At 41.0% G+C, this 14,225-nt stretch overlaps 1 protein-coding gene across 3 annotated transcripts in view; it reads left to right on the top strand.

Annotated features, from left to right (window-relative positions):
* The first annotated feature begins 76 nt into the window (after positions 1-76).
* Lin52 (lin-52 DREAM MuvB core complex component) overlaps positions 77-14,225 on the top strand; it is an 87,373-nt gene continuing 73,224 nt past the window's right edge. For 2 of the 3 annotated variants that reach the window (XM_059279575.1, XM_059279576.1), the window contains exons 1-5: positions 77-314; positions 3,445-3,519; positions 5,257-5,294; positions 7,678-7,744; positions 10,088-10,171. In XM_059279575.1, the coding sequence (XP_059135558.1) occupies positions 284-314; positions 3,445-3,519; positions 5,257-5,294; positions 7,678-7,744; positions 10,088-10,171 (295 nt within the window). In that variant the 5' untranslated portion in view covers positions 77-283. The remainder of the gene's footprint in view (positions 315-3,444; positions 3,520-5,256; positions 5,295-7,677; positions 7,745-10,087; positions 10,172-14,225) is intronic. The other variant, XM_059279574.1, reaches the window with a different exon arrangement.

Raw genomic sequence — 14,225 nt, forward strand, 5'->3', positions numbered from 1 at the left:
AGACGCCCCCTAACCGGCAACTCCGATTGGCTACAGGTAGGCACTCCCCGAGGCCCCGCCCCCTCGCTAAGGAACGTAAATAAGGCCCTTGGAGAATTTTGCCTACGTTCCTCCTTAACTACCACGCCACGGGCGGGGCTGTTGTCTGGGGTGGGACTAGGCAAATATTACCCTATGGGGTAGGGTAACCGGACCGGGCCGCGAGTCGAGGATAGGTTATCTCTGTAGGGGCGTGGCTTGTGGGTCCTCGCTTTCCCGCCGACGGTTGGCCACGTCACGTGACATGGGCTGGAAGATGGCGTCTCCCACGGACGGTAAGAGCCGGCTTGGAGATTGTTGCCCTGTAGTCTCTGTATTTGTTTCTCTGGGAACTTCCAATGTCTTCATGCTTACACTTATTTCTTGGGCCCCTTTCCTTTATCTCCCACTTTTTTTTTCCTTTGGGGTATGTCGAGTTTTCAGCTAGCAGGTTTTTCACAGCGTCTCCGGAGGTGCCAAGTACCAGGTCTGCCTCGCTGTGTCCTAGGTGGGTGAAGGAGGCCACCAACCAGACACTTTCCCGGAAGAAGGACAGTTTGTCCTGGCCCATCGGTGATGCTGAGGCCTCAAAAAGGGCTACTTGAGGGGAAAGGGAGCTTTCTTTTCGGACTGGCCCATTGGAGTGTTGGTTCTGTTCCCATCTCAGTAGAGGTAGAGCGAGTCTCTCAAGCTCTAGCTGTGACTGGTGACTGACATGAGGACCGGGGTTCATCCCTGGATCGAGCCGGGAGAGAAACTTGCTGTCTCCTCAGTTTAGGGCCGTTGCCCTGGCAGCAGGAGAAGCGAGGACCTGGTTTCCTGACCCTGAGTCCCGTGGGAAATGAAAATTAGGCTTGTTAATGTAGCTCGTACGCGTCTCAACCCTTAACCCGCGCTCTTCTACTTGGTGTGTTGTTTCCTTAGGCTGATGACAGGAACAGTTCTGCTTATATGTCATTTAAGATGCAAGTCATCTCAGGTGGCAATTGGGTATTTTCGTTATACCCGTAGGCTTTTGCTCCAGGTTCTGTTTTAGTATTTGGAATTGCCCTTCTGTCGTTATTCATTATCTCAGTATATTCACTGTCAGCATAGTTATTCTGTTAACTTTGCCCGGGCCACACCCAATTATAAGTTCCAAGACTGTCTTATTTCATAGTTTAATCCTAGGTTTTCGCATAATGCCTACAAAGCATTTGGCCTTAAGTTAACATTTGTCAAAACAAATGAAACTGGCCTTGGTGTGTGACCTTTAATCCTAGTTACTTGGGAGATCGAGGCAGGAAGATTTTTGCTTCAAGCTTGCCTGGGCTACAGAAGGAATTGTGGGCAAAGTATGCCTAAAAAGTTTTTTTGGTGTGTGTGTGTGTGTGTGTGTGTGTGTGTGTGTGTGTGTGTGCTTGATTTTTCTTGACAAGATTTCTCTGTGTAACCCTGGCTGGCCTGGAACTCATTCTGTAGACTATGCTGGCCTCGAACTCAGCTCCTCCTGCCTCTACCTCCAGAGTGCTGGGATTAAAGGTGTGTGCCACCACCGCTCAGACAGAATTATGATTTTTATAGGTTAAGGATAGGGCCTGGGGAGATGTCCCAGTAGGTAAGCATGCTTGCTCGGCAAAGATAAAGACCTGAGTTTGAATCCCAAGCACTCACTTAAAAACCAGGTATGGTTGCATGTGCCTGTAACCCCAGCATTGTGGGGGACAAACAGGTGGATCTTGAGAGCTTGCTGGCTACCTGGTCTAACAGCTTCTGGTTTAGTGTAGATGCTGTCTCAAGACAGTAAGTCTGAGAGCTGAAGGAACACACTCAGCATCCTTTCTTGCCTCCATAGGCATACACCCCTACACCTGCACTCATTACACTCATTAAACATACACACACACACACACACAAGTGTGAGGTGATGAAGTAAGAACAGGATACCCAGGAAGGAGGTTATGAGTTTAAGGGGAGAGTTTGCATGTTTAGAATGTGTATGTGTGTGTCGGTGCTCAGACATGCATGTGGGTACCAGCACGTGTCTGCATACGTGTGGAAACCTTGGATGTAGTTTCTCAAGAGCCATCTACCTTGTTGCAGTAAGGTTCTTCATTCGCTTGAAATATCTAGGCAGCAAGCTCCAAGAATCGGATTCTCAGTGCTGGGATTACTAACACCGCACTACCTCACATTTTTTTCATATACGTTCTTGGAGATCAAACTCAGGCCCTCATATTGGCACAACAAGCAGTTTACTGACAGATCTCTCAGCCCCCGCCCCCTCCCCCCACTCTTTTCGTTTCTTTTTTTTTTTTTTCCCCCAAGGGAGGAAAATTCTGGGCTAATGAGATGGCTCATTGGGTAAAAGAACTTGTCACCAAGACTGCTAACCTGAGTTTGAGCCTGGAACCCACATCCTGAAGAAGATAACCAGCTTCTTCAATTGTTATGGCATGAACACAAACCCAATAAATAAATATAAATAAGTAAATATTATTTTGCTTTTTTAAACAATTTTTTTTGTTTCTTGGAGGTTTTTGTTTTGTTTGTTTGTTTGTTTGTTTGTTTTGCTTTCTCTGTATAGATCAGGCTGTCCTGGAACTCACTCTGTAGACCAGGCTGGCCTTGAACTCACAGAGATCCATCTGTCTCTGCCTCTTGAGTGCTGGGATTAAAGGTGTGCCCTGTCATACCCTGGCAATAAATGTTCTTTTCAAAAGTCAGAAAGTAGAAACCTTGTAGAGCAGGCTTGCTTGTTGAGTATGAGAAACTGATGGTACAAGAAGATTGAGGTGCTTGTCAAAGCTGGAGACAGTGGTCTACAGTCTTAGTAGAGATTGTCTTTCATGAGAGCAGGGACACTTAGCTGATTGTGAATGGAGGAAAGTTGAAAAGTAGAGTGAAGACATAGATAGATTTGCTCACATTCTTCTTACTCGGGGTTTTGATGTATAGTCTGGGCTGGCCTGGAACTCTTAATTCTCCTACCTTAGTCTCCCAAATGCTGGGATTACAGATTTGGATCACCATGTCCAGCCAGTACTCATTTTTCTAAGCAGTTTTTCTTAATTTTATGTGTATGAGTATTTTGCTTTTTGTATGACTTTGCACTACATGTGTACTAACTGGAATCGTAGACAGTTGTGAGCTGCCATGTGGTGCTGGGAATTGAACCTGGGTCCTCTGGAAGAGCAGTCAGTGCCCTTAACCATTGAGCCATCTCTCCAGCCCTAACTTTCTTAAATATTCTTATTTGGTAGACCGGAAGACTTGAGTTTTGATGAGGGAGAATCAAATTTATTAATATTATATCATGCCCCAGTAGCATCAATAATTCAGATCTTTAAACTTCCAATTGAGTGTTTCAGTTTATGCTCTTTGAGATTGAAATATAATAAAATATAAATGAATGTGTTTTCATCTCATCTTGGTGTTTGGTTCTAGGGACAGATTTGGAAGCATCTTTGCTAAGTTTTGAGAAACTTGACCGAGCCTCGCCAGATCTTTGGCCGGAACAATGTAAGTTTTTACTTTTCTATCAGAATTGATGCAGGAGAGTCAGTGATTCCATGGGAGAATTTTGAAGTGTTATCATGTATCTGTGATGATTAAAGTTTTTTTTTTGTTTGTTTGTTTTTTGTTTTTCAAGACAGGGTTTCTCTGTATACCTAAAAATAGGGACTTATTATGAGACAAGTGATAAAGAGCTTTTAAACAATAATTAATAGTTTTAAAAATACATCTGTAATAATTTCAGATTATTCTGAGACGCACAAAACTTTTCTTCATCTCCTTTTCTCTTTTAATCACTGGTATCAGAGGTGTGCGCCACCACCGCCCGGCTCTGTTAATAATTTTGTATATATTGGGTTTTGGGTTTTTTATACTCCCCCCCCCCCCCCCCCAGCTGAGGACCAAACCCAGGGCCTTACCACTGAGCTAAATCCCCAGGGTTTTTTTAATACTTACACAGTAAGTTCACACATGGGGGTTGGGGGGGATATGGATGTTGGAGGGGTTGTTTTCATAATGATGAAGTCGTGTATAAAGCCTTCAGCAATTTCAATAAATTAGTAATTTGATGTATTTTTCCATATTGCTCTCTGTAGCTCTACTTCATTCTTTTAAATATATTATAGTGGATAGGTATATCTAGTTTCTATATTTATATTCTGTTTGGAAACCTAAGTCATCTGATTTTTATTTCACAAGCAGCGTATTAATTATTATCCTTGCATATATGTCCTGTATGTAGAAGAGGATGACTGCCCATTTTCTCACTAGCCAATATTGGATGTTACTAGTCATTATTATGTTTAGCTTGCATTTCTTTTTTCATTTTTTTTTTAATTAAGCGACATTCATTCATTTATTGGGCTTGGAGAGGCACCCATGTGCCATGATGTGCATATGGAAGTCAGAGGATAACTTGTAGGAGTCAGTTTTATCCTTTTACCATGTACCTGGGATCCACAATTCAGGTTGTCGGGCTTGGTGGCAAGTGCCTTTTCCCACTGAGCCATCTCACCAGCCCAAGCTTGTATTTCTTAGTAGAACTGAACATTATTTCACTTTAAATATGTAATTTTTGCTTTGATTTTTAATGTGATACTATCCACGAGACATTTGAGTAATTTAACAGAAAGGACAACTGAAAAGAAAGTGTACTGTGCTCATTTTTATTATTTATTGATTGATTGATTTGCAACCCTGGGGTTCAAACCCAGGGTCTTGTGCATGCTAGACAAATCTCTAGCCCTGGAACGGAAATTGAAAATTTCTGACAAGAGGTAGTTTACTATTCTCCAAGCCAAATCCTGCTTATTTAAAACTGTGAGGCACTGGCTTTCCCGAGAAGCTTTTCCTGCCCCATCATTGATTTAGAGTTCTAGTTTTTGTCTTCCTGTAACAGCTAACATCTTTTGGAAATGCTTAAGCAGTGTTGGTGGTTTCTGACCTGTCCTCTTCTACATTGTAAACTCCTTGAAGGCAACAGGAGTTTTTGGATTGTTTGCTCGAGGGAGGGTTTCTCTGTGTAGCCCTGGCTATCCTGGAACTTGCTCTGTAGAGCAGCCTGGCCTCGAACTCAGGGATTCACCTGCCTCTGCCTTTCGAGAACTAGGATTAAAGGTGTGTGCCACCATAGCCACCACCACCTGGTAAGACTTTGTTTTTTATTATTTAAATCCTCTGTGCCTGAACACACAAATGTTTCTTACATGAATAACATTGTTTGTTGTTGTTTTTCTTTTCTAGTACCAGGAGTTGCTGAATTTGCAGCTTCTTTCAAAAGTGTAAGTAACAGCTTATGTCTATGGAAGTTTATCCAAAGTTTGCCCTTGGATGAAAAGCTCAAATCTTTATTTCCAAGAATAGTGCCTTAGTCTTCTAATCATTTTTTGACAGTAGACCTTTAAATACTTTTATATTATCAGAGTTAATTGTAGATAATCCCTTCCTCTGTTCAAATGCTTTATTTTGACATTCTGACCCTTGTCTATTAGCCTCTTTTCTCAGCTCAAAAACTTTAAGGTTAGCAGTTGAAGTACTTGATGTAGCATTGGTATTCTCTTTGCCCCAGCTATATATAATTTTGAGGCTTTTGCCCCTTTATTTATGTGGGAGTTGGTTTTCTCTTTTTTATGTGGTTCCTGGGATTTCAGTTCAGGTCATCGGGTTTGGCAGTAAGCTCATTTACCTGCTGGGCCGTCACTCTGGCCCAAGGTTAGGTTTTTTAACCTCTGTTTGCATGGCAGAATTGTCAGTGCACAGCTGCAAAGCTTTTAAAATTTTTTGTTTTGTTTAATTCCTTAGCTCTGTTCTTTCTAGTAGTCCCTTTTAATGGCCCTTGATATTCTGAATCAGTTCATCTGGGAATGTCCAGGATTTGGTTTTTGCACAGGGTGAGAGGGAAGACGATCTCACTGTGTCCTGTTGCTATGAAGAGACACCATGATCAAGGAAACTTTAAAAAGAAAGCATTAACTTGGGGGCTTGCTTACAGTTTCAGAGACCACGATGGTGGGGTGGGGAACATGGCAACAGGCAGACAGGTATGGTGCTGGAGCAGTAGCTGAGAGCTTACATCTTATCCACAAGCAGCAGGCAGAGAGTGAGAGAGATCTGGTATGGGCTTTGGAAACTTCAAAGCCCACCCCTAGTGACACACCTCCTTCAACAAAGCCACACTCCCAAACCTTTCCAAACAGTTCCACCAACTGGGGACTTAGTGTTCAAATGTATGCTCTTATAGAGGCCATTCTCATCAAGTCACCACAGTAACCCAAGCTGACCTTGAACTTAAGCATCCTTTTGCCTCAGCCTTTGCTCGGATTGCAACACCACTTATGTTCATTAACATGTTTAAGTGCTGAAAATTTCCAAAAACTTCTACAATACAATTAAGAAATCTGGGCTGGTGAGATGGCTCAGCAGGTAAACACATTTGCCATCAAGCCTGAGGACCTGAGTTCAATTCCTGGGACCTTCATGATTGAAGGAGAGAACTAACACCCACAAGTTGTCCTCTGACCTCCACCTGCTTATGGCGTATGCATGCTCTACTCCCCCTCCCCCGACGTCACACAAATAAATAAACAAAAAAATTTTTTTTAAAGATTTATTTATTTATTATGTCTACAGTATTCTGTGTGCACATATCCATGCAAGCCAGAAGAGGGCACCAGATCTCATTACATACAGATGGTTGTGAGCCACCATGTGGTTGCTGGGAATTGAACTCAGGACCTCTGGAAGAGCAGCCAGTGCTCTTAACCGCTGAGCCATCCCTTCAGCTCCCAAAAAGAAATTTTTTTTTTTTTGGTTTTTCGAGCCAAAAAGAAATTTTAGTGATGAAACCTAGCCCAGGCGGTGGTGGTGCATGCCTTTAATCCCAGCACACAGGAGGCAGACACCGGTGGATTTCTGTGAGTTCAAGGCCAGCTTGTTCTGCAGAGAGAATCCCAGGACAGCCAGGAGCTACACAGAGAAACTCTGTCTCAGAAAAAAAAAAAAACAAAAAACAAAAAAAAACCAATTAATGATGAAATATCAAGTGATGACCATTTTAATTTTTCCCTACTTGAATTCAGGGTTTTCTTATTTCTGATTCTTCTTTCTGTCAGAGACTGTTACTGATCATTGTTTTAAACATTCAGTTGGAGTCTTTCATAAGAATGGAATTTTAAATAATCTCATTGCTGAACTGATGCTTGAATTAGTAATAGTAGACACATCAAAATTCATCCAAAACTACCCCTCTGAGACCAACTTTAAAACTGAGCAGCAGGACTTTCTAAAATGACTTTTTGAAGTGAAAGCTGTACCTAACAACCTGGTTTTGAAATTTTACTTAGTTACTTATTTTATATATATGGGCATTTTGTCTGTATGTATGTCTGTGTACCATGTGTGTGCCTGGTGCCTGAGAAGGCCAGAAGAGGGCATCATATCCCTTGTGACTAAGGATACAGATGGTTGTGGGTACTGGGAATCAACCCTGGGTGCTCTGGAAGAAGAGTCAGTGTTCTTGCCCGATGAGCCATCTCTCCACCCACAAAACCTGGATTTTTGAAATTGTAGTTTGCCAAGATTTTCAAACAATCTGAAGGCTGTGTGACAAACTGTGTTCTTATAAGAAGGATGTACCTGAATGGATGTATTCTGATTTTCTGACAGCCCATCACTAGCTCTCCACCAAAATGGATGGCTGAAATAGAACGTGATGACATCGATATGTTGAAAGGTACGTGATGCTGGTGTCTACTGTCTTTGGTTTTTGGTTTGTTTTGGGTTTCTTGAGACATGGTTTCTCTATGTTTCCCTGACTGTCCTAGAACTCACTCTGTCGACCAGACTGATCTCAAACTCAGATCTGCCTGCCTCTGCCTCTCAAGTGCTGGGATTAAAGGTGTGTGTCACCACTGCCCGACTTGTTTTTGTTTTTTGTTTTTTTTTTTGTTTTTCAAGACAGGGTTTCTCTGTGTAGTTTTACGCCTCTCCTGGAACTCACTTGGTAGCCCAGGCTGGCCTCGAACTCACAGAGATCCGCCTGGCTCTGCCTCCCGAGTGCTGGGATTAAAGGCGTGCGCCACCACCGCCCGGCTTGTTTTTGTTTTTAATGGGGTCTCAGTCCATTGCTGAGTTTGGTCTCTGAGCGCATGAGCCAAACTAATCCTCCTGTCTCAGCCTCCTAAGTATCTGGGACTTCGGGCAGCCACCAGTCCTGGCTTGTCCTCTTCCTTTTTTTTTTTTTTTTTTTTTTTTTTTTTTGGTTTTTCGAGACAGGGTTTCTCTGTGTAGCTTTGGAGTCTGTCCTGGAACTCACTCTGTAGCCCAGGCTGGCCTTGAACTCATAGAGATCTGCCTGCCTCTGCCTCCCGAGTGCCATACATTTTCCTTAGTACTATAAAATGACAACCCCTTAGTGCGGTGGTTCTCAACCTCTGGGTTGTGCCCCCTTTAGGAGGTCAGGCTACATCTTCACAGGGGTCCCGTAGCAAATATCCTGCATATCAAATAAATATGTACATATGTAGTAAAACTACAGTTATGAAGTAGCAATGAAATAATTTAATGGTTGGGGGTCACCACAACATGAGGAACTGTATTAAAGGGTCGCAGCGTTAGGAAGGATGAGAACCACTGCCTTAGTGGGGTAAGACTACTCTGTATTTCTTTCTATCCTTTCAGTTTCTTCCATCAAGAATTTTATGAGCAGTGAATACTTTTGTTTGATAAATGATTTAGAGTTCAGTGAGAATGGAAATTTAAATTAAAAAAACATTAATTTTATGGTTTTACTCTTTTTTAAAAAATCATTCTTCTGGTGTTCAGATTCATGATGATTGTAAAGTAATGGACTGAAATTAAGGTAAAAGTTGGGGATTCTTGAGCTATTTAAGCAGCTGAACTAGTCAAGAGAGTCGTATATGCTTGATGCAGTAGGACTGCAGGATGATAAATGGAAGACCAGAGCTCCTTTATGAGATTTCAGAAGTCGTTCACTGTCTGCATGTTTAGACGCTGATTCCCTCCCCACCCATGGAAAAATTATGTCTCAAAGGCATCTCTGATTCATTGTCCTGATATTCCAAAAATACTCATGTAATAAACGATGAGCATATATTTCCTAAGAAAACTTTAAATTTTAGTGAGAGTTCACATAGCATTATGTTTCATGCAAATTGACATCTATTTTAAACAAGGATTTAGGTGCTAATTAATGAAAATCTGGGGAGTAGCTTTTATTTTAAGTAAGTAAAATCTGGAAAGTAAGTAATATTAATTGTAGATAAAATAAGCAAAAATGGGATTTGAAGGAAAAGTTTGGATTAGTTTTTGTTTTCTATAGTTGAGAACATGGTAAACAGTATTTTGTTGCTATTATTGCTACTATATATAGTTGAAATCATGGGACATATCAATGGAGACAGCATCAATTTTACATGACCAAGATGTGTCTGCAAGGTTTTCTCAATGATCCGTCACATCGTAAGCCTTCATATTTTAACGGTGTGTTCATTTTGTATGGTAGGCAAAAATGAATGTTATAAATAGATCCTTGGGATAAAACACTTGGGTGGGTGAGATGACTCAGCTGTACAGGCACATGCCACCAAGCCTGACAACTTGAGTTTGCTCTCCTAACTCACATGCTAGAAGGAAGAATTGTCTCTTTGAACTTGTCCTCCGATACCCATGCAGTAGTGTTCCCAACACACACCAAATACATTTTTAAAGTGTAAAAAGTGATTTTGAAGCTTACTTAATTTGTTAAGTATAATGCTGAGGTATTTTTGCAGTGGTAGAAAATTTCACTGTTTTTGTGGGAGAGTATGTAAAATTGGAGGAAAATCAAGGGTCTGTCTTGTCCTTAGTCAATAAGGAATGTAAGCTTGAAATCTTCCTCACCCTCTCTTAGTTCTGGTGATCAAATCCAGGGCTTCCTGCATGCTAGGCCAGTGTTCTAACATTCAACTGTAACAGCAGCCCAGCCAGAAATTGTTTATTACTAGAACTATCAACCCAAATCAGTTGTAGCTGGAGACCAGTGGGAAGAATACTAAAATGAAGTCTTCTATTTCAGAGCTGGGGAGCCTCACCACAGCTAATTTGATGGAGAAGGTACGAGGCCTCCAGAACCTGGCCTATCAGCTGGGGCTGGATGAGTGTGAGTACCCAATTAATTTTATACAAGGTTACATGTTGTATATTTCACAATGAGTTCTATTTATAACTCATGAAAATATACTTTCTTTTTACCAAGGCAAAGACAAGCCATCTGAAGGTAGGAACTTGGTGTAACTTTGTGCCTTTTAGGACAGAATGTGCTAGACTATTGACTGGACTCAATAGGTAAAAAAAATCTTTGTGCAATATACATCTTTTGGAACCTTTTTGTTTTAAGTGCTAGGACATCAACTAAAACTAGCTTAATCTAAAGAGAAACTTGGTTAGTTCACTTTCGCTTATTAAAAATCCAGGCTTAGAGATAGCTTTGGTTATCTAGATCTGTGACCCTTAATGATGTCATTGGGAGTATTCTTTTTTTTTTCTTCGTTTTTTCGAGACAAGGTTTCTCTGTGTAGTTTTGGAGCCTGTCCTGGATCTCGCTCTGTAGACCAGGCTGGCCTCAAACTCACAAAGATCCGCCTGCCTCTGCCTCCCGAGTGCTGGGATTAAAGGCGTGTGCCACCGCCGCCCAACCCATAGGGGTATTCTTACTCTTGCTTTTGTGTATGCAGGCTCCACTTTACTCATGCCGTTAGCCTTAGAGTCTTTGCTGCTGCCAAGAGCTTTTGCTCCGCATTAGGGAAGGTGAGCATACAGTGATCCAGTTTGTTGGAATATCGTGATTCCCACAGGAAGGAAGAGTGTCTTTCTGAGAGAGACTACCTGTTCCGCACCAGTCCACATACTTGCAGGGCAGTAGTCAGAGAACAACTTGGGAGAGCTGGTTCTCTTTCTGTTATGTGAGTTCCAAGGAGCTGAACTCACGGTACTAGGTTTGGCGGTGTGGTCCCTTAATCCACTGAGCCGTCTTTACTGCCAAGTATTTGTATTTCTAGGAACTGACGACACTGGGATGGGGTTAGTTGCAGTCAACTAATTCAGCCATCTTAATCTTAAACTTAGGCTGAACAACGAAGACTGTTTTCCTGCCAGTGTGGGTAGGATGAACACAGTTGTTGCCCCTTTTTAAATGGTTGCTGCCTTTGAAGCCACAGCTGTCTGAATCAACAACTACCAGCAGCAGTTAGCCTCATGGGCGTAGCCGGAGGGAAGTCTGTTCCCTTAGGCTCTGACTCTTGCAATGCTAAGAAGGGAACTTAGCTAAACTTCTGTCCCTCTGAAGAACTCAAGATTCAAAGTCTAAGGTGGAATTCTGCTCTTCAGAATTCCTCTCTTTGCTCATGTTCGTTCTCCAAAAAGCCCTCGTGCTTCTCCTCGATCCTCCTTATAAGCCCTTCTCCACCTGGCTCCTCCTTGCCACTTCCTGTCAGCTAGTTGCTGACTCAGCCTCCTGACTGCAGGTGAATTTTATTTAATCAAACACATCTTTGCATCATTAAACAAACGTTCCTGAGCATAAACAAAAGTAACACACCTTGAAATAATATTCTACAACACACGGTAGAGACATAGATTGTTATACTTCATAATTCAGCCTATTTCAACTTGTGTAACAGTACTTTGTAACTTCATTGTCCTTGGCCATAGTGGGTTTATTTGAAGTAAGAAAATACTTCGTTAGAAATTGAAATGACTACATTGATATGGATTGGATTTCTTGGATACAGTCTCTTTGTTTTAGTGTGTATAGTGTATTTGCATAAAAACATCTTTTTTTTTCCTCTTAGATTATTCATCTACTCTAGGGGTTGTCTTTCACTTGACACCTTAATCTGGTGTTTCAATGTCTCGGTATTTTTTTCCTACATTAATTGAAAGGATGACATGAGTGAAAAATAAGCAGTAGCAACTGATGAGTCCCAGGGGACCAGTGATACTGTTTTCATGCAAATATCTGCCTTGATAAAGATGATGAGATGAGAAAAATGCAGAACCATGATTGTCATTTCGCAGCATTGCTAATGTTAGTATAGGAGTAACAAGAACCTTCTAGTGCTGGTAGTAACTAGACTGTATCTTTTGGAAGGTGAGCCTTACCTTACTCTTGGATTTGCTACATGGCTATATGTCAGATAACCCCTGGTGTACAGATTTTAGAATACAAGTAACTTTGTTATAGATTTGTTTCATTTTTAAGGTACTTTTACCATTCTTGGAAATTTGTTTTAGCCCTTGGATTAAATGTAACTTTTCAAGATAAAAGTCATTTTTTTGAGACTGCCTTTGTAGTCTGGATCAACTGATATGAGAGCAGGTTTGCAGTGTGAGAACGTTTGCCGGTGGGATGAAGGAATGGTCAGTTAATGATACCCGAGATGGATGACACACTCTCTCTGCTGAAGCCCATTGACTCACAACCGAAAGGATGAAACTTCTGAAAATTGCTTTAGTTTTAGGTAATTGGTGTTTAGTGGTGAGAAGTAGTGTTTGAAGATCTTGTGATATTTTCTTCTTTTATAGTAATAGATAATTATATAGTACATATAACATGAAGTGTGTTAATTGTTTGGCTGTGTGTGCTTGAACCTTGCCTCATTACCATTATGCTGTGGGTGGGATACTGCCTTAGCCCTGTGAATTGCTTGTGAAAAGCAAGTAGGTTGTTGCTTTTATTCCTGAGACCCATTTAATTGCTGTGAATCCTACTACTGATTCTCTGCAGTTTTTACCCTTTTCTGATTTTTTTTTTTTCGGGGTTCTGAAGGTGACAAGCTTTCCAGTAGTCATGTAAACAACCTACTTATTTATCATCACTAACTTGGAAATAACTGAAAATAGGTTGTAAAGATTTGGAAAACTGAGAATCATGTCTTTGCAGCTAGAGCTAAACCTTGGGACTCTGATGCATTTGTTTTTTTTGTTGTAACAACTTTATTGAGCTGCAGTTCATATTTCTGTAAGTCACCTATTTATCCTGGACAATTGAGTCCGCAACACAGTCAGGTCTAGGATGTTTTCATTACCACCCCAAGCCCTGGGCCATTTGCCCTACTCCTCCTCATTTCTTCTCAAGCTCCTGTGGGTTCAGCCACTGCTAATCTGTTTGATGTCAGTTTAGATTTGCCTAGTTTGGAATCATGGAGTATCGAGTCTCTGTGACTAGAGTCTCATTTTATTCTTCTCTTTTCCTCTCTCTTTTTCATTGTCTGTTATTCAAAGTGCTGGGTGTCACACCCACAGCCTGTATATTGCTAGATTCCTCCAGCCCTGAATTCTTTAACTGAAACAGTATTTTCAGTGTTCAGCTGTGTTACAGAATATATCAATGCTCTCTTTTGTATGGTCAAATAATATTTCTTTGGGTAGTTATATCACATTGTATTTACCACCAATTGAGAGACAGACATTTGATTGTTACTATTAGACTTGATGGACAGTGCTGCTATGACAAGTCATGTAGAAATTTTTGTGTAGATGCATTTTCATTCTCTTGTGTTTATAACTGGGGTCATATGGTAGCATTGTATCTGACTTTTTTGGATTTGGGAGACAGGGTTTCTCTGTGTAGCTCTGGCTGTCCTGGAACTCACTCTGTAGACCAGGCTGCATTTGATTCCACAGAAGTCTGCCTGCCTCTGCCTCCCAAGTGCTGAGATTAAAGGTGTGTTCTTTGCTTGTATGTGACTTTTTGAGAAATTGACAGGCTGTTTTCCAAGCTGGCTGAACCATTGTATACCTCTACCAGCAGTAGAGGAAGTTTGCTAATACTCATTATTGTCCTTTAAAACAATGTTACATCCATCCTAGGGGTGTGAGGTCCACTGGGGTTTGAATTTGCATTTGCCCGATGATGATGGATGCTTAACATGCTTTCATATTTTGATTTCACTTTCTTACCTTAGTTAAATTTCACTACATTGAATGTATTACTTCTTAAGAAAATTTTCAAGAATTTACCTTACTTTGATAGCTACTTCTGTTCTTTTTCATCTAATCATGTGTGTTTGTTTAGAAGTTGGAGTTATTCACCTAGATTTTTAGAGCTTTTAAAAACATTTTTGTGTAAAAGACATTTGAGACTTCCCTATTTAAGCTTTGCAAAAGATTTCTTTTTTTCTTTTTTTATTTTGTTTTGTTTGTTTGTTTGTTTT

The sequence above is a fragment of the Peromyscus eremicus genome, chromosome 14, assembly GCF_949786415.1.
Source record: "Peromyscus eremicus chromosome 14, PerEre_H2_v1, whole genome shotgun sequence".
NCBI classification, from domain to species: domain Eukaryota; kingdom Metazoa; phylum Chordata; class Mammalia; order Rodentia; family Cricetidae; genus Peromyscus; species Peromyscus eremicus.